The sequence below is a fragment of the Balaenoptera borealis genome, assembly GCF_965194805.1.
Source record: "Balaenoptera borealis genome assembly, chromosome: 19".
Classification (NCBI taxonomy): Eukaryota; Metazoa; Chordata; class Mammalia; order Artiodactyla; family Balaenopteridae; genus Balaenoptera; species Balaenoptera borealis.
Window position 1 is genome coordinate 67,442,272 of NC_138878.1, and position 26,143 is coordinate 67,468,414.

The 26,143-nt window shown below is 50.1% G+C and overlaps 1 protein-coding gene across 3 annotated transcripts in view; it reads right to left on the reverse strand.

Moving 5' to 3' along the window:
- LOC309616884 (uncharacterized protein) overlaps positions 1-21,126 on the reverse strand; it is a 60,944-nt gene extending 39,818 nt beyond the window's left edge. Inside the window, exons 1-5 of one of the 3 annotated variants that reach the window (XM_082368216.1) lie at positions 20,719-21,126; positions 18,497-18,601; positions 15,865-15,954; positions 4,053-4,144; positions 935-1,040 (exon numbers count right to left, since the gene is read on the reverse strand). In XM_082368216.1, coding sequence (XP_082224342.1) covers positions 935-1,040; positions 4,053-4,144; positions 15,865-15,934 — 268 coding nt within the window. In that variant the 5' untranslated portion in view covers positions 15,935-15,954; positions 18,497-18,601; positions 20,719-21,126. Of the gene's footprint in view, positions 1-934; positions 1,041-4,052; positions 4,145-15,864; positions 15,955-18,496; positions 18,602-20,332; positions 20,642-20,718 lie in introns of those variants that run through there. The other 2 variants (XM_082368215.1, XM_082368214.1) reach the window with 2 other exon arrangements.
- Between the last annotated feature and the right edge of the window lie 5,017 nt (positions 21,127-26,143).

Genomic DNA, 26,143 nt, shown 5'->3' on the forward strand with positions numbered 1-26,143 from the left:
CTGAACGCCCCATTCACAGGCAATCCTGCACATGCACACACACACACACACACACACACACACACACGGGAGACACAAAACTGCAGATGCACCAGCTGAAATTACACATCACCCTCCCACACAATTTCCCTCTGGCTGACAATCAGGGCCCAACCCCCCGAGGCTGCCCCTCAAAGATGCGCGCCCCAAACAGGTTTCCTGCCCCGACCCGCAGCACGCAGGCGCACAGAGGCGCTGGAGGCTCAAAAGCTGTTCTCCAAGCGCCCTTCTCATCTGCAAATCTTCTTATTCGTTCTTAGTGAACCCCCAAACCTTTCCGGAGGGGCTCCCCGCTCCTCCTCACCCCTAAAAGGCATGCTCTATGGACTCCCCCCAAAGTCATGTTCCTATGTTTTTATTCGGCCAGTGAGATAACCGAACCCCTGACACCTAACTGGCCTCTCAGGTGTGCAGACCAACTCCCATACCTCCCGCCTCCTCCATCCAACTACAGAGTCCCCCGTCCGCCCCTCCTGCCCCCTAAACCTCAGGACCAGGACCCGGGCGCCTCCCCCACCTGTCCTGGACGGAGTCCCCGCCACCCCTACTACTGACACCCCAGCCTCCTCTGTCCCCTCCACTCTTCCCTCCTCCCAGTGGCCAGAGAAATCCTCGGACCTGGAGTCGCCCCGCGGCTCACGAGGACCTGAGCGTCCCGACCGCCCTCAGGGGAGACGCGGGCTCCTCAAGGGGCCCCACCGCGCGCACCGTCGGGTCTCAGGGGCTCCTAGGCAGCAGCTCCTGCGCCCCACTCCCCAGAATTCACCCGCGCGTCCTCCCTGGGCGCGCCGTCCTCCCCGCGGAGACCCCGCAGCGCCGTCCCGCCGCCCCCCGCCCGCGCTGCGCCCCCCGCCCCATGGCGCAGACCCTTCGGAGCTGCGGCCGCGGGACTGACCTCCGGACCCGGGTTCCGGCTGCGCCGCTGGGCAGGAGCGGGCGGGCTTGCTCAGTGCTTGTCCTTGGCGCCCGCGCAGCGCTGGCTCCGAAGATGTCCAGGGAATCTGTGGACAAACTCGCAGGAATGAACAGAGCTGAGTCGCTAAGCGTCACGCAAAGCACCCCCCGCCATCCCCGGCCCCAAACACAAGTCAGGTGGTTAAAACAGTCTCTGACACCAGCACAGGTATCTGAGTGTTGGCTGTAATTTTAGTTTTAGGGGGGACGGTCGGGGGCCTCATTCGTTAGAGGAACCAGTTTAGGAGGTCGCCATGGGCAGGTTTTAACAGAATGAGAATCAGTTATGCAGGTAATAAGGGTAAGTACTGTTTCTAAACGTCTTATTTGAATATGAGGAAATATATGCCGCACACACCTAGAAAGACATGTATGTAGCATGTACACTGGACCCAAACACAAAATATCTTTTATATACTGTATCACACTCACAGTAGTTCAAGAGTTTCCCTCCTTTTTCTAAACATTCTCACACTTTCACCCGTATTGATTTCAGTCTGGCATCTATTCAAAGCAAGATCAGTCACCTTTGTTGTCAAGGATGTCACAGCGAATAGTTTAGCCTTTGTGCACCATCAGGTCTGTGTCACAGCTACTGGACTTTGCAGGAAAGCAGCCCAGACTCTACCTAAGGATGGACGTGGCTGTGCTAATGAGCCCTTATTTACACTACAGGCTGTGGGCTGCATGGCCAGAGTCTGCCCACTCCTGACCTAGAGAATCTTCTGTGCCAGCTCCTGCAGTAGAGGAAGCCAAGCTGCTCTCTGGCAAAAGGGCAGTTTGGGCAGAAATGTGAACAGATACACTTTGTTGTTTTTCTTTTAAAAAAGAAATACTTTATGAAGATATGGATCCTGAGAGTCAAAAGAGTGTAATATAAAAATAGCCATTGAGTCTTGATTATGTACAAAATTTGAAATAACAACCTTATAAAAGCTCTCATGAGCCTTGGGTTTCTCTCCTATACATTGGGGATCATATTAGTTCCTATTTCTTGGACTCTGGTGAAGGTTACACGAGATCATCTATATAAAGTGTTCAGCTCCATACCTGACAGGTGCAAAGTGCCCAGGAAATGTTAGCATTTATCCAACATTATCAGTAACCGACTGGTTAATCTGCCCCAGGCAGAGGGGTTGTCCTGCGGGCAGGGCACTGGCCACCCTGAGACTCAAACTGCCCAGAGGACCGTGCATGGAGCCAAGAGTCTCCAAGAGCCATTGACAAGATGCTCCATCTGGCTGTGCTTCTTCAGTGTCTCACAGCACCAAGCCCACAACCTCACTTTCTGGGGGCTATGCTCTGTGATAATTCTGATAACTTAAGAGATCTAACCCAGTCCTGAGACAGACCCTTCTGTGACCATGGAAATATTCTGTATCTGCACTGTCCAGTGAGGTAGGCACTGGCCACATCTGGCCACTTAAACCTGCCCTGAGCGGCTGAGAAACCGTGTTTTGAATTTTTTTTAAGATTGATTCATTTACATTGAAGTAGCCTCATGCAGTTAGTTAGTGATTACTGTGTTGCAGAGCAAGAAAATTATACCTGAATTCCTTCTCACATGCAAAACCTCATGTGCATCTAGATGTGATGTCCTGAGAAGGACAGGGCATCACTTAGGTGGTATTGAAGACATCATAGCTTACCCTGAATCTCATTAGGGGGAAAGGGTCAAAACAACAACAGAAACAACAAAGTAAAAAGCCATCAATATGGGGGCAGGGTGTGACTCTGGTCTTCAAAATCGTCAGTGTTATAAGAGGCAAAGAAGGGCTGAGGGGATTTTCCAGCTTAAAGAGACTAAAGACATTACTAAGAAACCTAGAGGAGACCTTGTGTTAAGAGGAAAAAGAACGTCAAAAAGACATTAGGTATTCAACTAACAAACCAGGAATATGGACATTAGATTAGATGAAAGTGCATGTAAGAGTTAAAAGCCCAAAGGTTACAGCAGTCTCACACTTACCAAAGAGAATATTCTATTTCTAAGGCCATGCATACTGAGGAATACATATGTATATTATATATAATGTATATTATATATATATGAGAAAACATGCAAATAGAAAAAGTGTTAACAACTGGTGAATTTGGATGATCTTTGTACTGCTTTGTAAAATCTGTGACTCTTAAATTTTTTTTCTAATAAGATTTCTAGAGAGTCCTCCCTGGGACTGCTGCAGGCTCTAATAGGAAAGGCGTTCTTGAGAGCATCCTGACCCTGTGCCTCCCCTGACCTCTCCCCGGGGCCCCCCTGGTTCCCCATCAGGGCCGCTCCAAAAACTCCCCTCCCACCTGTTAAGAATCCCAGAGACAGAGCAGATGCCTCAGTGGCTAAGGTTGAGTCACCTGCCCAGCCTGGAACCAATCATAGGGAACCTTGGCATTGCTGCCTCTGATTGGTCAGGGGCATACCTGGAGCTGGTCTGAGGATGGGATCAGATCCATCCGAAGGGCATGGAGACAGGTGGTCCCCCAAGAAAAACCAAGGGTGTTAGTAGGAGAAGGAGGAATGGTATCCAGGTGGACAAAGCCACAGCTGCCTGCCTCAGCAGGGACCGTTCCCTAATTCATTCCTCCATTTAATCAGCTCATGTGTATACAGTGCTTACCGCTGGTTACATCTGTTCTACACACAGGGGTATGTCATTGAAGAACAGAGGAGTTTCCTGCCCCCAAGAACTACTCTAGTAGGGGAGACAGATGATGAACACACAGATACAGGTACGCTCTCAGGTAGCAATAATTACTCTGGAAAAACTTCAGCAAGGCAAGGGGGTTGGAGAGAAATGGAGAAAAAGCGAGCAAGGGAAGCTTCATGGAGGAGGTGACATTGGAGCAGAGGCAGGAAGTAGGAAAGAAAAGAAGGCAGGAAAGAGGGCAGCATCTTCAAGGAAAACTATCCCCCACAAGATGGGGCCACATCCGGGATGAAAGATGGACAAAGGGGCACCCAGTCACCCAAGGGTCTCTGCTGGGCAGAGATGGTGGTGGATGTACCTGACTTCTCAGAACCCAGGGGCCTCTGGCCAAAGGGAGGAAACAAGCAGACTTACCACAGGACAGAACGGCAGGACTCTGAATAACATTGTTCCCTTCATTCTGATGGGCTTCTTTGGTGGATCATCAGGGTTCTCTGAAAGCAGGGCTGAGGGAGGAGGAAAGAGGCATGAGGCCATCTTGCCCTCTGAGGCTTGAGAAACTCAATAATAATAAAATCTTCATCATGGAACCACTGACAAGAGCTAATATATGTGGAGTACTTGCTTTGTGCCAGGCATGCATTTAAGTATTTTACACGTATTATCTTTCTTGGTTCTTCATAATAACTCTCTGAAATGGCTACTCTCATCATCCCACTTTAGAGATGAGGAAACCAAGGCACAGAGAGGTTAGGACACTTGCTGGAGGTTGCACAGCAGCACCTGCAGACATGCCTTAAATTGCATCCTGAAGACCCACAGGGAACAGACTGGGAATGTCAGTGAGTGAAGGGGCTGGGGGAAGACAACAGGGGTGTCCAGGCCACAAAAAGGAGCCCAAATTCATTCAGCTCTCAGGAGATCTCTGACGGGTCTGAGCAGGGCAGTGACAGGACCTACTGACATGAGGTGATGTCTCGGGGTTCCATCCTGGGAGCCCTTCAGGGCACTCCCTTCCCAGGAAGAGCCAGTGGGAGATACTTGGGGTTGGGATCAGTCTTCAGGGTCAATACTTCCCCATTAGCCTTACCCTGGAGACCCTCCCCACTCCCAACTGCCCAGTTTTCCACCCCATGTGTGTCTCACCTCCTTTCTCCGGCGGCTTGGTCTGCACCTCCTCCGTTTCCTGGCCCTCGATGGTGCTGAGAGGTAGCATCGTGACACCACAGGTGCTCCCTATGGACAGGAGACCAGAGCAGTCAGTGCCTGGGCTGGGGACCCAGATGGCCCGGGTGTGAACCCCAGCACTGCTCTCAGGTGTCGGATGGACTCAGACAGCTCTATCTCCTCCCCAAGTCTCCAGGCCCCCAACATCCAAGGGGAGTGTTGGCAATGCCTGCCTCCTAGAGTGGCTTCCAAGGCCCAGTGCGTGATTTGGGGAGAGCGAGTGCCATGGCACCTGGCAAGGGCAAGGGCAGGGGTCATGGGTCTGGGGTTTATGACCATTTAAACAATGAAGAAATATTACCTTTTTTAAAAAAACTTTTTATTTTATATTGGAGTATAGCTGATTAACAATGCGATAGTTTCAGGTGCACGGCAAAGGGACTCAGCCATACATATACATGTATCCATTCTCCCCCAAGCTCCCCTCCCATCCAGGCTGCCACACAACATTGAGCGGAGTTCCCTGTGCTATACAGTAGGTCTTTGTTGGTTATCCATTTTAAATATGGCAGTGTGTACATGTCAATTCCAAACCCACCAACTATCCCTTCCCCACTGGTAACCATAAGTTCGTTCTCTAAGTCTGTGAATCTGTTTCTGTTTTGTAGATAAGTAAAACTGAAGAAATATTATGCCACAAAAAGCTGGGACCCTGAAGGTGAATGTCAGTTAACTGAGTATCAAAAGGGCCTCTGGTGTCTGGCATACAGCAGACACTCAGTAGGTGCACCTCATGGCCATCATTCCTAGTGCGATATTTCAGCCCTGTCCTAAGGCTACAAGGCAGCTGGACCAAATGGTTCAGACCAGGACCTTGCTTCCCTGGCCTCAGGGGCCCCATTCTGGTACAAGATGCTTAAGTCTTAAGTCTTAAGACTGACTCTCAGGACTGCTGTGAAGACGAGGGGGCCGGTCCACAGACCCCTCACCACAGCCCCCGGGGAGCGGCCAGCACTGCTGCAACGGTGCCTAGCAGCAGGCTCAGCTGTGGGGTCCTGGGGCCCCGCCTGCACCCCAGCTTTACCCTGGGCGGGACTTGGGCCAGTGTGTCTGGAGGGCGCACTGAGCGGTTCCAGCCTGCCGGTCACTAGCCGAGAGATCTCAAGGATCAAGCTCGCCAGATTTAACAACAACAAGATTACAAGAAATACACAGCAAACTGAGATTTGAATTTGAGATAGACAAATCATTTTTTACCATAAGTATGTTCAAACACTGCATGGGTCATGTCTACATAAAAATCATTTTTTATTTATTTTGATAAACTATGTTTAAGTATAGGTAAGTCGCATGAAATATTCAGGACATACTTATACTAAAAGGTAATTCATTATTTATCTGAAATTCAAATTTAAGCAGGTGTCCTGTATTTTACCTGCAATCCCTGATTCAGGGGTTATTTAACCTCTTGTGCTGTCAGCTTTCCCCTCATGAAAATGAGGACTATAAATACTAAACCTGAGGATTAAATATGATTAAATACACAGCCACACTCAGAACACACTGTCTGGTAACTTAGAGTCAAACCTCTCCCTCTAAGCCTTTTTAAAGAATAAGACCCATCACAGACTCTCACACATAATCGTGCAAATACAAGGTGCGTCAAAGGGCGGGAACACTCGGTCAGATAGACACACACACAATTGTAAGAGACACACATTTTCAGATGAACACTGTGGAAACCAGGGCATAATGACACAAACACATCTGCAGACATACTCCAGGGAAACTCAGAGACCCCCGCCTCCCCCGTGGGCAGGCGTGCTTGTCAGTACTGAATGCCCTCCTCACAGGCAGTCCTGGACATGCACACACACACACACACACACACACACACACACACTCGGGGCACACACAACTGCAGACGCAGAAGCTGAAAATACACGTCACCCTCTCCAACACAGTTTCCCTCTGGCTGACACCCAGGGCCCACCCCCAGTTTCACCCAGGGCCCACCCCCCCCGAGGCCGCCCCTCAAAGATGCGCGCCCCAAACAGGCTCCCTGCCCCCACCCGCAGCACGCAGGCGCACAGAAGCGCTGGCGGCTCAAAAGCTGTTTTCCAAAGGCCCTTCTCATCTGCAAACCTCTTATGCGTCTCAGCGAACCCCCCAACACAACCGGAGGGGCTCCCCCCGCTCCTCATCCCTCAAACTACCCTCTGGACCCCCTGCAGTCTCATTTTCCGATTCTCTGCTTGGCCGGTTCGCTACCTGACCCCCTGATACCCGAGCGGCCTCTCCGGTGTGCAGAGCAAACCTGTTCCGCCCGCCTCCTCCATCCAACTACAAAGTCCCGCGTCCGCCCCTCCTGCCCCCTAAACCTCAGGACCAGGACCCGGGCGCCTCCCCCACCTGTCCTGGACGGAGTCCCCGCCACCCCTACTACTGACACCCCAGCCTCCTCTGTCCCCTCCACTCTTCCCTCCTCCCAGTGGCCAGAGAAATCCTCGGACCTGGAGTCGCCCCGCGGCTCACGAGGACCTGAGCGTCCCGACCGCCCTCAGGGGAGACGCGGGCTCCTCAAGGGGCCCCACCGCGCGCACCGTCGGGTCTCAGGGGCTCCTAGGCAGCAGCTCCTGCGCCCCACTCCCCAGAATTCACCCGCGCGTCCTCCCTGGGCGCGCCGCTCTCCCCGCGGAGACCCCGCAGCGCCGTCCCGCCGCCCCCCGCCCGCGCTGCGCCCCCGCCCCATGGCGCAGACCCTTCGGAGCTGCGGCCGCGGGACTGACCTCCGGACCCGGGTTCCGGCGGCGCCGCTGGGCAGGAGCGGGCGGGCTTGCTCAGTGCTTGTCCTTGGCGCCCGCGCAGCGCTGGCTCCGGAGATGCCCGGGGACGCGGTGGACAAACTCGCGCGAATGAACAGGGCTGAGCTGCTCGGCGACACGCACACCCCCCAACCCCCGCCCGCAAACACAAGTCAGGTGGTTAAAACTGTCTCTGACACCAGCACAGGCGTCAGAGTGTTCGCTGCGATTCCGTTGTTAGTGGGGAGGGTCGGGGGCCTCTTCGCCTCGTTCGTTAGGGAAAGCAATTTAGGAGGTCGCCCTGGGCAGGTTTTCAGTGGTTGAGAATTACTTGTGCAGGTAATAAGAGTACGTAGTATTTCTAAACTTGTTCTTCGAATATGAGCAAACACACGCCACACACGGAGGAACACATGTATGTAGCATGTGCCCTGGACTCAGACACAAAATATCTTTTACACGGTGCATCACAGTTGCAATAGTTCACGATTTTCCCTCCTTTTTCTAACCATTCTCACACCTTCACCCGTATTGATTTCAGTTTGGCATCTATTCGAAGCAAGGTCAGTCACCTTTCTTGTCAAGGATGTCATGGCAAATACTTTAGAATTCTGGGCCATCGGGTCTGTGTAGCAGCTACTCTGCTTTGCATGAAAGCAGCCCAGACGTTAGGTAAGGAATGGGTGTACTTGTGGCAACGAGCCCTTATTTACACAACAGGCTGTGGGCTGGATGACCAGAGTCTGCCCACCCCTGACCTAGAGAATTTTCTGTACCAGACCCTGGAGTAGATAAAGCCAAGCTGCTCTCTGGCAAAAGAGCAGTTTGGGCAGAAAACTGAACGGGCATGTCTTTAAAGAAAAGAAATATTTTATGAAAATAATATTGAAAAAATATTGAATCCTGTGGATTGAAAGAGCATAGTATACAAATAGGCACATAGTCTTGAATTTGGTAGAAAATTTTAAATGATAGTGCTTTGAAAAAGCTCATGAGAGCCTCGCTTTTATCTCCTATAAAATGAGGATCATATTAGTTCCTATTTCCTAGGACTCTGGTGAAGAGTAAGTGAGATCATCTATGTAAAGTGCTCAGCTCCATACCTGACAGGTGGAAAGTGCCCAGGAAATGTTAGCATTTATCTACATTATCAGTAACCGACTGGTTAATCTGCCCCAGGCAGAGGGGTTGTCCTGCGGGCAGGGCACTGGCCACCCTGAGACTCAAACTGCCCAGAGGACCGTGCATGGAGCCAAGAGTCTCCAAGAGCCATTGATAAGATGTTCCATCTGGCTGTGCTTCTTCAGTCTCTCACAGCACCAAGCCCACATCCTCACTTCCTGGGGGATACACTTTGTGATAATTCTGATAGCCTACGAGATCTAAAGCAGTCCTAAGACAGACCCTTCTGTGCCCATGGAAATGTTCTGTATCTGCAGTATCCAGTATGGTAGCCCCTGGCCACATGTGGCCACTGAAACTTGCCTGGAGCAGCTGAGAAACTCTGTTCTGAATTTTATTTATGTTTGACTCCTTTATGTTGAAGTAGCCATATGAAGTTCATGGTTACTTTGCTGGGGGCAAGAAAATTAAACTGAATTCCTTCTCAAATGCAGTTTCCCATAGTATCGCTATTGACATTTGGGGCCAGAACATTCCTTGTGCAGGGGGTGTGCCTGTGCATTGGAGGAGGTGTAGAGGATCCTTGGCCCCTGCCCATTAGAGCCTAGTAGCACCACCAAGTTGGACCAACCATAATATCCCTACATTGTGGAGAAGGTTCAGGAGGGGCAGTGGAGTATCACCCCAAATGAGAACGTCTGGTCTACCAGAAAACTTCTGAGCAGAACTGAAGGAAATCTCCACTCACATAGGTTCCCTCATTTTACCTGCACTGGGGGATTTTGCGTGCATTCCAGCTAAAGGCCCTTTCACACTGGAAGAGTTTACAGTCTTTTCCAACATGAATTTTCTGGTGGGGCGTCAGGGAGGAGACCTGCCCGAAGGACCCCACCTTTGGTGCATGCACACGGCTTCCCTGCAGTGTGGAATTTCCCGTGATTATTAACAGTTGGGCCTTCGGTGAAAGCTTTCCCACACTCAGGACACCTGTAGGCTTTCTATCTGGGAAGCATGCTCTGATGTCTCTGAACACTTGACTTACACAGGAAGTCTTTCCTCATCCCTCACACTGATAACATATCCTCCCAGAGACTTTTCTGACTCTTGAGAAGGGCCACCTGGCAGGTGGAGGCTCTCCCACATTCCTGGCTTCCCTCCCAGGTGCCTGGCTGGTGAATCCTCTTGTGTTCTGACAGGTGAGAGTCGACGCATGTTGCGGATATGATCACAATCCTGCCTTGTGTTAGGTTGCAAACATGGCCCCAGTTTTCCACCCTCCCCCATGTTCATACCCTTAGTCCTAAGTGTGCAGTGCCCTCTTCTTCTGAATCTGTGTACTTGGCCATGGAACTTGCTTTGGCCAAAGGAATGCTGGTAAAATGTGATTTAACCAGAAGCTTGAAAAGTGCTTATGAAACTGGCATTTGTTTCTCTCTTGTGTCTTTACCCCTGCCATGAGGATGAACATGACCAAGCAAGCCTGCTGGAGGATGAAAGATACTTGGAGTAGGGCCAGGTCTCCCCAGTGCCCCAAGAGAAGCCAGCCTAGGTGAGCTGAAGACCAGCGTCCACCAGGCATCTGGAGGAGCCCAGAAACCTCAGCAGAGCCACCTCCACGACCCCTTGTGGCTGTTGCTCCTGAAGTTTGCCAACTAAAGGATGTTGCCCACCATTCTGTACCACCTACAGTTCACCCTGAAAGGAAGTCAGGGTTAAGACCCGGGTGAGGCACTCTATGCTCTGGGGAAAGTGGCAGAAATGGCCCTCAGATAATTAGGTATTTTCAGAAAAAAAATTACTATGAACCAAGATTCTTGCATCTTCCCATACTTAGAGAAGCACTAAAATCATTGACTGAGACATCTGTTCTTCATGACCAACAGGAACCTTGTGCTGAGGTGTGTGCTTGACTGCAAGGACCCCTTCTCCAAAATCACACAGAAACTGACCTCCTACCTACCGTTTGGAGCAGTTCCTCAGAGCTCCCTGAGAGGCTCTCTCCTGGGCTATAGTCCTTAGTAAGTCCCCAAATACTGAAACTCACAGCTCTCACATTGTGCATTTTTACTTCAATCGACAATTTCTGTGGATTTTGTTGTTGTTGTAGTTAAGTGGCATTACTGTGTCTAAAGATAAGTGTTACATGCATATTCCAAGTATTTACGCAATATCTGAAGAGGTAAGTGAATGGATGCTATGAATCTTGGAAGGTATGAATGTTGGAAGATGCTCTTCCACTCACAGTTGTGTGACCATCTGGGAAAGTCCCAGTGTCCACATGTGTGAGGTTATTACCATGATGGTTAAGGGCATAGACTCTGGAGCCAGCCTGTCTGGGTTTGAATCTTGGCTTGGCTACTTATGATCTGTGTGACCTGAAGCAAATGACATGAACTCTCTGTGCCTCTGTTCTCTTATCTTGGAAAGATGGATAATAACAGAACCAGCCATATGGCTGTGAAAATTAAGTGGACCAAAATGTGTAAAGACACTAGCTCAGTGCTTACCACATGGTCAGTGCTCAAGAAATGTTCATCATTCTAAATATTTGTGTAAAAATGGAGGAGATCCTAGTCAATGGGAGAGAGATACAGAATTGAAGAATACATGTATTCACTCATGTACTCATTACAGCCTGATTCTGGGGCTAAATTAACATAACAGACCTGGTCAGTGGGGACACAATAGCCATTCCCCTTTGCTATAATACTAGAAGCTATTAGGTGAGCACAGGATTGCCCAGCTAAGGACTGCACTTCCCAGCATCTCTTGCAGCTAGATGTGGTCATGTGACTATGCTCTGGCCAATGAGGTTTGAGGAAAAGTGATCTGGGCATCTTGTAGGAGTTGCCCTTTGAAGGACTAAAGAGTGTCTTCCCCTTCCCTCTCCCCTTCCCCCTTCCCCTGAGCCAGAATGTGGCCTGGGTGTGGGGGGGTGAGCCTTCTCCAGCCAGGTGGCACAGAGCACCAAAGTCAAAGGACCCTGGCTGCCCAAATCCACCAGTTTGTAACACTTCCCCCTGGAAGTTTACACACGATCACCAACAGAGAGAAATCAACTTTGGCATATTTAAGCAGCTGTATTTTGGAGTTTTACACCAGAGTAGCCCAGGAAGTGTGTTTTGGGAGCACGGGGTCTAGGGCGGGAAGCAGAGGGACCTCAGGTATTAGGAAAGGTAGAGAATGCTGAGGCAGCACAGGGGACATTCCCACGCCTGGATCTCCTGATACTTTGCACGAGGCTTCGAAGGGGAGGTGCACTTTGAGCCAGGTTTCGAAGTTTCAGGAGAAGATTGGGATTCAAAGTCAGAGTCATTCGATTCCATGTAAAAGGTGAAGCAAACACTTGGCTGGAAGGACAGAGAACAGAGACGAAGGAAGAGAATGTTAGTGCCTAGGTAGTGTCCAGTCACCTTTAGTTTGGGGGCTGAGCACGTGCACTCAGGGGCAGCCCACCTGGGGTTGAATTCCTACTTGGCCACGTACAGCCGGGGATCCTGGGGCAAGCGACCTGACCTTCCCTGGACTCAGTTTACATTTCTGTATAATGGAATATAAATAACTGCTCTCTCATAGGGGAGTGTGAGGTATGAACAAGGTAATCCTAGAAAAGGATCTTTAAATTTAACAATGTTTGCCACTTACTGAGAGCTGGAAACCCGTTAGCTGTGACAACGTTTGCTTTGCTGCTTTCTTAAAACCATCTGCTTTGCTAAAAAAATTAAACACTTCCTTTCAATATAAAGCATCTCCCACGGTGCTGGCAGTATGTAGCTGCAGTAATTTCTGAGAGGACTATTATTTCTACCCAGTGGTTATTGAGTATTTACTCTGCTGCATGAATGACATGTCAGGTCCCATTTAATCCTCATGAGGTGGCTTTTGTTCTTATTTCTCCATCCTACAGATGAGGTAACGGAGGTGGGGAGGGACCAGTAAGTTTTCTCACTCTTTATGATCAGACATAGAGGTGGGGGATATGAGGCAGTCAGGATTAGAAGTGAGTATATAACCTCCTCAGGGGACAGAAATCTCCCATCATTTATGTGACAGATACTTATATCCCAGGCACTGTTGTACGGACAGCACAAATGTGAACTCACTTAATCCTCGTAGTAACCCTGTGAGGGGGGTGTTCCTACTGCCCTATTTCACAGATGAGGAAACTGAGGCTCAGAGAAGTTCAGGAACTGGTCCCGGGTCCCACAGCTGGTAGTGGCTGAGGCCTGATTTGAACCCAGCACTGAGACTCTGGAGTCTGGGCTCTCAGCTTCACCAGGCTGGCATTCCCAGCTGGGAGGCTTCGGGTGCACAGGAAGGCTTTCCCTCCACTCAGTGTCCTCACCTGTGCAGAATCGTCCTTTCCCCTATTTCCGGGTTACCTACCCTCCATACTAGTGACGCTATGGGTCCAGATCCTTCTTGCAGGGGTCGGGGGGGGGGACGTCCTGGACATTGCAGGATGTTGAGCAGTATCCCTGGTCTCTACCCACTAGATGCCATCAGCATCACCCCTTCAAATTGTGACAAACAAAAATGTTTCCAGACACTGAAGGTGTCCCCTGGGGAACACATTGCCTCTGGTTGAGAATCACTGCTGCATCCCATACTTCTGTTCTCGGGGTTGGCGAAAGGTAGGGACCTTCTACCCCTCACACTCCCATGGGCATGTGACCCAGGCTGGGGCAATTGGGGTCCTGCATCTCCTCAGCTGATGCTTGGTTCAGTGGTGAGCACAGGACCCGAAAGGACCAATCAGAATGGTCTCTTCTTCTAGGTTATTTGATTCATCTACAAGTGTCTCTCCAATGATTTCTTATTAGTTAGTTACCTGGAGAAATAAGAAAATCAGAAATTATTCAGTGGAGAAATGGGACAAGCATCTTGGCTGAATGGATCAAAATTCATATCACCAGTGATGGCAGACAGACCTAGGGTGCATCTAGATGTGATGTCATGAGAATGATGCGGCATCACTTAGGTGGTATTCCAGAGATCATAGCTACCCTGAATCTCTTTCATGGGGAAATGGTAAAAAATAAACCAAATAAACCATGAATATGGAGCTGGGTGTGACTCTGGACTTCAAAATCTTCAGTGTCATAAGAGGCAAAGAAAGGCTGAGGAGATTTTCTAGCTTAAAGAGTAGTAAAGATACATTACTAAGCACAATACCTGGCCCTAGACCAGACCTTGTGTAGGAGGAAGAAGAACACCAAGCAGACAGCATGTAGCAAATTATCAAAACTGGAATATGCACAGGGATAAGATGAAAGTGTGTATCAGGGTTGAATGCGCGAAAATAGAAAATAGAAAAAGTGCTAAAAATTGGTGAATTTGGATGATCTTTGTACTGCTTTGCAAAATCTGTGACTCTTACATTCTTTTCTAATAACATTTCTAGAGAGTCCTCCCTGGGACTGCTGCAGGCACTAATAGGAAACGTGTTCTTGCAAGCATCCTGACCCTGTGCCTCCCCTGACCTCTCCCCGGGGCCCCCCTGGTTCCCCATCAGGGCCGCTCCAAGCTCCGCTCCTGCCTGATAAGAATCCCAGAGACAGAGCAGCTGCCTCATTGGCTAAGGTTGAGTCACGTGGCCTGCCCGGAACCCATCACGGGGAACCTTGGCATTGCTGGCTCTGATTGGTCAGGGGCATACCTGGAGCTGGTCTGAGGATGGGATCAGATCCATCCGAAGGGCATGGAGACAGGTGGTCCCCCAAGGAAAACCAAGGGTGTTAGTAGGAGAAGGAGGAATGGTATCCAGGTGGACAAAGCCACAGCTGCCTATGCAGGAGGGACCCTTACGTAATTCATTCCCTCACTTAATCAGCCCATGTGTATACAGTGCCTAAGGCTGGTTACATCTGTTCTAGGCAGGGGGATATGCCACTGAACAACAGAGGAGGTTCCTGCCCCCAAGAACCACTTTAGTAGGGAACACAGATGATGAACACACAGATACAGGTACGCTCTCAGGTAGCAATAATAATGCTGAAGAAATTGAGCAAAGCAAGGGGTTAGAGAGAAATGAGGCAAAAGTGAGCAAGGGAGGCTTCATGGAGGAGGTGACATTGGAGCAGAGGCAGGAATTAGGAAAGAAAAGAAGGCAGGAAAGAGGGCAGCATCTCCAAGAAAACCATCCCCCAGAGCTGGGGCTACATCCTCAAGGGTACAAGGGGCACCGAGCCATCCAAGGGTCTCTGCTGGGCAGAGAGGGTGGCAGATGTGCCTGAGCTCAGACCCAAGGGCCTCTGGTCAAAGGGAGGAAACAAGCAGGCTTACCATGGGACAGATCGGCACCCGTCTGGCTGACACTCTTGCATTCTTTCTGGGGGGCTTCCTTGGCGCCTCACCAGGGTTCTCAGAAGGCAGGGCTGAGGGAGGAGGAAAGACTCATGAGGCCATCTTGCCCTCTGTGGCTTGAGAAATGCAGTAATAATAAGATCTTCGTCGTGAAACCATTGACAAGAGCTAATAAGTGTGGCGTACTCGCTATGTGTGAAGCATGCTTTTAAGTATTTTACACGGATTATCTTATTTGGTTCTTCATAATAAGTCTCTGAGGTGGGTACTATATTAATCCAACATTAGAGAGGAAACGAAGGCACAGAGAGGTTAGGACACTTGCTGGAGGTTGCACAGCAGTGCCTGCAGACATGCATTAAATTGCATCCCGAAGGCCCACAGGGAACAGAGAGGGCATGTCAGTGAGTGAAGGGGCTGGGGTAAGACAACAGGGGGCTCTGGAGATAGTGGCAGCCTGGGGAGCCCGTGTCCAGGAGGAAGGGACAGCTGATATACAGCTGCCTGTGGGGATGCCTCTGCAGGAAATAGTCAGGCATTTTCTGTCTCCTGTATGATTGTTACAGGCCACTACACATGTGAAAAAATACATGGAAAAACACACTTGGATTGTACCAATATCCATGGGCTAGTTTCGATGTTGTACTATCATCATGTAAGATAGAACTACTGGGGGTAGTTCAGGGCCCTCCCTCCCCAAGAGGAGCCAGTGGGAGATATTTGGGGCTGGGATCAGGCTTCAGGGTCAACCCTTCCTCATCAGCCGTGCCCTGGAGGCCCTCCCCACTGCCACCTGCACACAGTTTTCCACCCCATGTGTGTCTCACCTCCTTTCTCGGGCGGCTTGGTCTGCACCTCCTCCGTTTCCTGGCCCTCGATGGTGCTCAGAGGTAGCATCGTGACACCACAGCTGCTCCCTATGGACAGGAGACCAGAGCAGTCAGTGCCTGGGCTGGGGACCCAGATGGCCCGGGTGTGAACCCCAGCACCGCTCTCAGGTGTCGGATGGACTCAGGCAGCTCCATCCCCTCCCCAAGTCTCCAGGTCCCCAACATCCAAGGGGAGTGTTGGCAATGCCTGCCTCCTAGAGTGGCTTCCAAGGCCCAGTGTGTGATTTGGGGAGAGCATTTGGCATGGCACCTGGCAAGGGCAAGGGCAGGGATCATGGTTGTGGGGTTTATGCCCCTTTAAGAATAGAAAAATTATGACACGAAGTGCTGGGACCCTGGAGGTGAATGTCAGTTAACTGAGTATCAAAAGGGCCTCTGGAGTCTGGCATATACAGCAGGCACTAAATAAGTGCGCTCATGGCCAGCATTCCCAGTGCTGTATTTCAGCCCGGTCCTAAGGCTACATTGCAGCTTGACCAAATGGTTCAGACCAGGACCTCTCTTCCCTGTCCTCGGGGGCTTCTTCTGGTACAGGATGCTCAAGTGATTGCCCCTCAGGACTGCTGTGAAGACGAGGGGGCCGGTCCACAGACCCCTCACCACAGCCCCCGGGGAGCGGCCAGCACTGCTGCAACGGTGCCTAGCAGCAGGCTCAGCTGTGGGGTCCTGGGGCCCCGCCTGCACCCCAGCTTTACCCTGGGCGGGACTTAGGCCAGTGTGTCTGGAGGGTGCACTGAGCGGTTCCAGCCTGCCGGTCACTAGCCGAGAGATCTCAAGGATCAAGCTCGCCAGATTTAACAACAACAAGATTACAAGAAATACACAGCAAACTGAGATTTGAATTTCAGATACACAAATCATTTTTTAGTATAAGTAGCTCCCAAACACTGCATGGGACGTGTCTACATAAAAAATCACCCTTTATTTATTTTGCCAAGTTATGTTTAAGTATAGGCAAGAAATATCTGGGACATAGTTACACTGAAAGGTAATTCTTTGTCTGAAATTCAAATTTAAGTATGCGCTCTGTATTTTACCTAACAAGCCCCGATTCAGCGGGTATTTAACCTCTTGTGCTGTCAGGTTTCCCCTCCGTAAAAATAAGGACAATGAATGATTAAACATGAGGGTTGAATATGATTAAGCACATGTCAGGTATTGAGAACACAGCCTGACACAGAGTCAGGCAGTTTATGTGTTGGATCCAACTCTCTTGTTATTGGTGGGGGGGCGGGCGGTTAGGAGGCCTCTTCCTCCACCTCCTCTGCCGCCCCCACCTTCCCTGCCTCACTGTCCCTGCTGCCAGGACCTTCCAACCTGGCCTCTGACCTCTGATCTCCCGCAGCGCCCCTCCTCCACCCGTGCAGGCCCTGGTTCTGGGCCAGGTCTTCCAGGGAAGACAGAACCTCATGGAAGAAGATCCCCATGTCACAGAGCTTCATGCTTCAGAGCAGCTGAGGCACAAGGGCCTGGCTGCCCGTTCAAGTGTGGCTGGGGAGTTAGGGCTGGCCCGGCAGGACCATCAGACACACGATGACCCCCCCAGGAACTTCGTGATCCCCCATCAGGGACTCACAAGCACACTCCAACACCCCGTGATGTTCTTTGAAAACCTCTGAGACACCCTTTGAGCCCACAGACCTATTTGTAAAAATTGAGACCCACCAGTAGATACACACATACACACACACATGCTTGGGACACACACAACGGCAGATGCACAACCTGAAAATACAAGTCACCCTCTCCAACACAATTCCCCTCTGGCTGACACCCTGGGCCCACGCTACTCTCACGCAGATGCCCCTCTAAGCCACCAGGACGCTCCCAGCCCACACCTGCAGCCAGACATGAGCCCCCAGAATCACTGGAAGCTCAAAAATCCTTCTGCAATCACCTTATTCATCAACGAATCATCATATGTGTCCTCAGCGGACCCCCAAACGCCTCCACAATGCTCCCTGCCCCAAGTTGTCCCCAAAACTCCCCTCTGGATTCCCCCCAGATAATTTTCCTATGTTCTCTTCGGCCAATTCTGTACCTGGCCCCCCTGACCCCCCCGACTTTTCCAGTGTCCTTACAGCACCCCCCCCCCATACCTCCCACCTCCTCCAACCAACTGCGAAGTCCCCCGTCCGCCCCTCCTGCCTCCTAACACCTCAGGACCAGGACCCGGGCGCCTCCTCCACCTGTCCTGGACGGAGTCCCCGCCACCCCTACTACTGACACCCCAGCCTCCTCTGTCCCCTCCAGCTAGTGGCCAGAGAAATCATAGGACCCTGACTTCCCCCGAGGCTCAAAGGGGGTGAGGACTCGGGTTGCCCTCAGGGGAGACGCCGGTTCCTGAAGGGGCCCCACCGTGGGCACCATTGGGCCTCAGGGGCTCCTAGAAAGCAGCTCCTGCGCCCCATTTCCCTGAACGCACCCGCACATCCTGGCCTGGTGCCCCGCCCTCCCCGCGGAGACCCCGCAGCGCCATCTCGCCGCCCACCGCCACCGCACCCCGCCCCTCGCTGCGCCCCCCGCCCTGATGGCGCCGACCCTTCAGAGCTGCGGCCGTGGGACTGACCTCCGGACCCGGGTCTATCTGCGCCCCTTGGCAGGAGCGGGAGGGCTTGCTCAGTGCTTGTCCTTGGCGCCCGAGCAGGGCTGGCTCCGGAGATGCCCGGGGAATCTGTGGACAAACTCACGTGAATGAACGGGGCCGAGTTGCTCAGCGACACGCACAAACCCCCCACCCCCGCCCCCGAACACAAGTCAGGTGGTTAAAACAGTCTCCGACACCAGCACAGGCGTCAGAGTGTTGGCTGCAATTGTATTTTTAGGGGGGAGGGTCAGGGGGCCTCTTCCTCCACGAAGGCCCCCCAGCCTGCCAGCATCACTATCCTTGTTACTGAGGGGTTCCTGCTGGGCCTCAGAATCCGTCCCCTCCCCCAGCGCTCCTCCCCCACTGCCCAGCCCAGGCCTTCCTAGGAAAGGCACAGAGGCTCATGCTTCAGAGGCACTGGGGCCTGGGGACCCCTTGGGGGTGTTTGGGGGACACGGTGGGTTCTGCAGGATCATCAGGTACACAATGAATCCCTCCCACGAGGTGACCTCCTGCCCAGGACTCACACTCCTACTTACTCACAGTGGGATACTTTCAGAATCTCAGAGACACCACTTTGGCCTCAGTGTCCTGCTTGTACAATCTAAGACCCACTTGTAGATCCTCAAATACACGCAAATGGGCAGTAACACATCCTGAGGTTCAGTAACACTCAGGCATGTGCACGCACACACACACACACAAATGTGCAGATACACACAGCTTCAAATACTGGGCACACCAGGCACACACACACGGCAGGACACACACATCTGCACACTTAAAACTCAAAGGGCACCCTATGGGATATTCATACCACCTCTGCCTGACACCCCAGGGTCCACCCTCAGTCTCACCTGGGGACCCATCCTCCAGAGGCCTCCCCCTCTCAGATGCCCCCTATCACTCCGCTTTGGACGCCCCCCAGCTCCTACTCATAATGGCTCACATTAAACCTCAGAATCACTCCTTCAGCCTTGTAAGCTTGAAAACATTGAGACCTACCAGCAGATCAGACAAATATGCAGAAATCCATCCGAAAGCTCAGCAACACCCAGTCGTGCACACACACAGACACACACACACACACACACACACTGCAGACACACACCCACACTGCAGTCACAGACATTCCTAGAAAATCAGAGACACCCCCTCAGCTTGCAGGCCTTTTAGAAACAATACGACCCACTGTGCACAGATCCACACACACAAACGTGCAGATTCAGATTCACAGAGCTCGAGACAGCAGACACCCCAGGCAGACATAGACATACAGACACACACACACACACACACACACACACACACTAACTTGTGGAAACACATATTTTCAAACAAATACTTTGGAAAGCAGGGCATAAAGACACAAACACATCTGCAGACACATCTGAAAACTCAAAATCACCCTCCAGACACATGATCCCCTCTGGCTGACACCCAGGACCGAGCCTAGGTCTCACCCAGGGCCCATACCCCAGAGGCTGCCCCTCCAAGATGCACGCCCCCGGCAAGCTCCCGGCCACCACCCTCAGGCAGGCACGGGCGCGCAAAATCGCTGGAGGCTCGAAAACCCTTTTCCAAGCGCCCCTCTCACAAGCTTCCTCTGGCTCCCCCAAAAGCCTCCGGAGGGGCTTCACGACCCTCCCCACTCCCCAAATGCCCTCTGGACTCCCCCCACCCAAGTCATTTTCCTACGTTCTATTCGGTCAATTCGGTAACTAGCCCCCGATCCCCAACTGATCTCTCCAGTGTCCCACCCCCATACCTGCCGCCTCCTCCATCAAACTACGAAGTCCCCAGATCTGACCCTCCTACCTCCTAAAATCTCGGGACCGGGACCCCGTTCCTCCTCCACCTGACCTGGAAGGAGACCCAGCCATCCCCTGACCCGGACAGCCCAGTCTTCCTCGGTCCCCTCCAGTCTTCTCTCCTCTCAGTGGCCCGAGAAATCCTCGGACCAGGAGTCGCCCCGAGGCTCAGAAGGGTCTGAGGACTCTCTGGCCGCCCTCAGGGGAGACGCGGGTTCCTCAAGGGGCTCCACAGCGCGCACACCATCCGGTCTCAGGGGCTCCTAGGCAGCAGCTCCTGCGCCCCATTGCCCAGAACGCACCCGCGCATCCTGGCTGGGCGCCCCCGCCCTCCCCGCGGAGACCCCGCAGCGCCATCCCGCCGCCCGCCGCCCCCCGCCCCCTACTGCGCACTCGCACTGATGGCGCAGACCCTTCAGGGCTGCGGCGGCGGGACTGCCCTCCCCTGCCGGGTTGTGACTTGGCGCGGGCTTCCCGGGGGGCAGGGGCGGGGCGGGCTAGCTCAGTGCTGGTCCCTGGCATCCTGCAGGAGGTCCAGAAAACGTGCCCGGGGACCGCGCAGGACAAAGGCGCGAAAGGAGCCGCTCACGACCACCGCCCCTCTCCTGTCCACATAGATACTCAGGTCCAGTGACTGAAACAGTGCCTGAAACAAAGTATAATGTTGTCAGGGTTTAAGGACTGGAAATCCCGGTCCTGCACCTCCTCTCTGACCCAAGCTTCCCTCCATCACTGTCTCTGTTGCTGGGCTTTCCAATTGGGCCTCAGATAGCCGTCCTCCCCCCAGCGCCCCTCCCCCACGAGTCTAGCCCTCTGTCCTGGACCAGGTCTTCCAGGAGAAGGGAGGTGCGGGTTGACAGGGAAGAGCCGCAAGTTATGCTTCTGAGCAGCAGAGACGCAAGGGCCTGGATGCTTGGGCCGGGGGAAGCGGTTACTGGGGGCTGGGGGCTGGTCCTGCAGAACCATCAGAAGCACAGTGACCCCCAGGCAAGCGGTGACCCCTCTCCCAGACGCCCACACACTCACTGCTACTCACAATGGCATACCTTCAAAACCCCCGAGATATCGCCTCAGCCTCCCAAGCCTGCTGGTAACAATTGAGACCCACTTGCGGATGGGCACACAGGTGCAGAAACACAGCCCACCTGGGCTGTCTGGTAAGGATGGTCCTTACCCTTATGCCTCACTGGCCAGGCCTTAATCAAACAGAATACCAGCACAATAGGTGAGAAATGCTGTCCTTCGTTCAGGTAGCAATATCCCAGCTGAGATTCAGGGTTCTAATGTCCTGGAAGAAAGGGGAAATGGATGTAGGGGAACTTTGGTTTCTGCAAGGGTGGTGAAAACTTCCAACAGGATAAAATATATGAAAAGAGTATGTCTCCTTCCCCTCCAGCTCTCCCCACCGTGTTCCCTCCTTAGACTAATCCCCACTGGCATTAATGGATTTCTTATCTATGCTTTCAGAGATAAATATTTATTCATTTATTTGTATGCTTAATTATATGTTAATTTATAGGTTTAATTATACATGTATATGCATGTGTGTATATAAACAAATATATTTCATCTGCCACTAGCCACCTGTTTCTTTTTTTACATAAACGACATCCTACTATACACACTCTTGCTTTTGTTTTCTTTTTTTAGCTAACGAATATATTTTGGAAATCTTGCCATATCAGTCCATACAGAACTGCCTCATTCTTTTTTTTTTTTTTAAATTATTGAGCACCCCAAATCACTTTTTTAAAATTTATTTTTATTTATTTATGGCTGTGTTGGGTCTTCGTTTCCACACGAGGGCTTTCTCTAGTTGTGGCAAGCGGGGGCCACTCCTCATCGCGGTGCGCGGGCCTCTCACTATCGCGGCCTCTCTTGTTGTGGAGCACAGGCTCCAGACGCGCAGGCTCAGTAATTGTGGCTCACGGGTCCAGTTGCTCCGCGGCATGTGGGATCCTCCCAGACCAGGGCTCGAACCTGTGTCCCCTGCATCGGTAGGCAGACTCTCAACCACTGCGCCACCAGGGAAGCCCTGCCTCATTCTTTCTGATGGTGGTAGACTATTCCCCTGAATGACTTGACCATGATTTGTTTAACCAAGTCTCCTAATACTGGATAGTTGGGTGGCTTCTGTTTTTTTCTTACTACTAACATTACTGGAATGACCTTCCTTGAAAATGTGTCATTGCACACAATTGGAAGCTTCTCAGGACAGGTTTTAGAACTGAAAGAATTGCATCAGAGCATATGTGCATTTCAAATTTGGGGACAGCTATTGCCAAAGTGCTCTACGCAAAGAGTGCCAGATGAGAACCCAACTAACAAGGCATTTGGAGAGGCCAAGTCAGTATACGAACACATTTTTTATTATTATTTTTTTGAACACATTTTTTAATCTTTACCAACTGCTGGGTGAAAACATGGTTAGAAGCAGTTTCATTTCTTTACTATGAATTATCTTTTCATATACCTCACCAATTTTTGATTGGGTCATTGGTCTTTTTCTTATCTATTTGTAAGTGTTCTTTACATATTAAGGATATTGATCTTTCCTCTGTAATGTGTACTGAATGTACTTTTGATCCATTTCTTATTCAAATTTTGACTTTATTTATGGTGTCAGTAAAAGAGTTTGTAATAAATGAATGAATAACTTAATTGACTATCAAGTTTCAAGCTTGACCTGCAGATCAGAACGCACTGGGCAGTGGCAGATTCCTGGACAATAGGGAATGGGTGAATATTAAGGTAATTTGAAAAACCAGACAGACACGAAGGTCAATTAAATATTTGTAGATTAAATGCACACTCCCTGCGCTTGCTAAGGCTTATTTGGCTATAATTCAACTTAACACGTCCAAAATTAAATGAACCCTTATCATCCTACTTCTGTCCCTCCCAAGTCATCCTCAACTTGGAACCCAGCACCTCCAGTGGCTCAAGCCAGAATTCATGAAGTCATTCAAGACGCCCCCCAACAAGGACTTCCCTGGTGGTCCAGTGGTTAAGCCTCTGCGCTCCCAATGCAGGGGGCATGGATTCGACCCTGCATGCTGCATAGTGTGGCCAAAAGGAAAATAAAAGGACGCCCACCACTCCTTGGTCTCCACATCCAATCCCTAGCACACCCTTTGGCTCAATCTTATTTATGTATCCTGAAGCTATTCAGAAGCAGCAGTCAGTTACCTTTTTCTGTCAAAGGTCTCATAGCAAATATTTTAGCCTTCCTGAACCAATAAGTCTCTGTCGCAGCTAAAAGACTTTGCATGAAAGCAGCCCAGACTGTAACCAAGGAATGGACATGGCTGTGCCAGCGAGCCCTTCTTTATACAACAGGCTGTGGGCTGGATGGCCAGAGTCTGGCCACCCTTGACCAAGAGAATTTTCTGTGCCAGCTCCTGCAGTAGATAAAGCCAAGCTGCTCCTGGAAAAGGGGCAGTTTGAGCAGAAATGAAAACAGCTATACTTTATTTTTTAAAGATATAGTTTGTGAAAATTTGAATCCCATGAAGTTGGAAAAGTGTAATATAAAAAATAGCCATAGAATCTTGATTTATGTTCAAAAACTGAAATAATAATCTTTTTAAAAAAGCTCTCATGAGCCTTGTTCTTCTCTCCTACAAATTGGGGATCATATTAGTTCCTATTTCATAGAACTTTGGTGAAGGGTAAATGAGATCATCTATGTAAAGTGCTCAGCACCATACCTGACAGGTGGAAAGTGCCCAGGAAATGTTAGCATTTATCCAACATTATCAGTAACCGACTGGTTAATCTGCCCCAGGCAGAGGGGTTGTCCTGCGGGCAGGGCACTGGCCACCCTGAGACTCAAACTGCCCAGAGGAACGTGCATGGAGCCAAGGGTCTCCAAGAGCCATTGACAGGATGCTCTGGCTGTGCTTCTTCAGTCTCTCACAGCACCAAGCCCACATCCTCACTTTCTGGGGGCTACGGTGTGTAATAATTCTGATAATGTAAGAGATCTAAAGCAGTCCTGAGACAGACCGTTCTGTGACCATGGCAATGTTCTGTATCTGCAGTGTCCAGTACAGAAGCCTCTGGCCACATTTGGCCACTGACATGTGCCTGGCGGGGCTGAGAAACTGTTTTGAACTTTATGTTTAATTTGTTTACATTGAAATGTCTTTTTGACAGATACAGATTTCTGATAACTTTCGAATCATACCACTGAACTGGGTAAGAAATTAAAGAATTCAAATGGAAAACCTGATGACTTCATCAATTGTTAACACAAGATTAAGATCAACAAGGATTAGTTCCACAGGACTCAGTGACGGGATGAATATGTTTTTAATTTTTATGGCTTTTTGTCTGAAATATCACTGGCTTTTCATCTTTGTTTTCTAGCCATAAGGAAGCATTTCACTTTCAACTAATTATGACAGCAATTTGGTAAATTACACCTTTGTAAGCAGAATTGAAACATTTATATTTTCTCTCTACCTGATCCTTCCAGAATTTGGAAACTCTTAGTGTTCTTATTTTTATGACAACATAGTTATTTGCATAAGTTCAATAAGAATCTATTCTCCTTATAACAGGACATAAATGGAAACACTCGTTTTATTACCATTGCTTTGACTGGCGTGTCATATTTAAGAATATACACAGAATCAGATATGACTAGACAGCTTTAAAGAACCAAGGTGAACTTCATGGAGCCATAAAGCCCCTTGGAAAAATAACCTGGCACCTTGCTTCAGAGTTCCCAGCAACACTACCAGGTCAATAAGGAAGGATACCTCCTGGTGGGCGGAGGAATCTCAAGACACGTTGGAGACCTTGAGAAGAGAGGAAACCACCCAAATCTGTAGATATCGCAGGTGGAATAGGACTCGTCTATGGAGAGGACTGCTGACCTCAATCTCATCTCACAACGATGCTCAAACACAGGAGAAGTTATATTCAGACCAGGACAAAAAGAAGATGGCATCAGAAGTAGACAGTTAACCCAAGATGCCAGACCTGACCCGTATGATTATTTATACTGTTTTTTGATTGTGAGGACTTTTGCATGTGAATGAAATGTTTTGCTATCATTAGCACAATCCTATGCAGAGTTTAAAGATTATTCCAGTTGTTGGGTTTATGGTCAGTTACCTACGTCCAGTACTACTGGGTTATCTTGGTGGATTTCTCCTCTGCAAGACTCTAATTGGATAGCCCTTAAGAAATTTATTCTAGAAGAAAGAAGTTATACTTCTGTTGAGCCCATTATTTTTTTTCTTATTGAAGTATAGTTGATATATATTAGTTTTGGGTGAATAACATAGTGATTTGATATTTTTATAGATTATTCTCCATTTAAAGTTATTACAAAGTAATGGCTATATTTCCCTGTGCTGTACAATACATCCTTGTTGCTTATTTATTTTATATATGGTAATTTGTATCTCTTAACCCCCTACCCTTATCTTGCCCCTCCTCCCCTCCCCAGTGGTAAACACTAGTTTATTTTCTACATCTGTGAGTCTGTTCCTGTTTTGTTATGTTCATTTGTTTGTTTTATTGTTTAGGTGCCACATATAAGTAATAGTATGGAGTATTTGTCTTTCTCTGTCTGACTTATTTCACTAAGGCTAATATCTTCCAGGTCTATCCACGTTGTTGCAAATGGCAGAATTTCATTCTTTTTTATGACTGAGTAGTATTCCATTGTGTGTGTGTGTGTGTGTGTGTGTAAGATGTTATATGTGTATAATATCTTTATCCATTCATGTGGGGTTGGACACTTAGGTCACTTCCATATCTTGGCAATTGTAAATAATGCTGCAATGAACACTGGGGTACATGT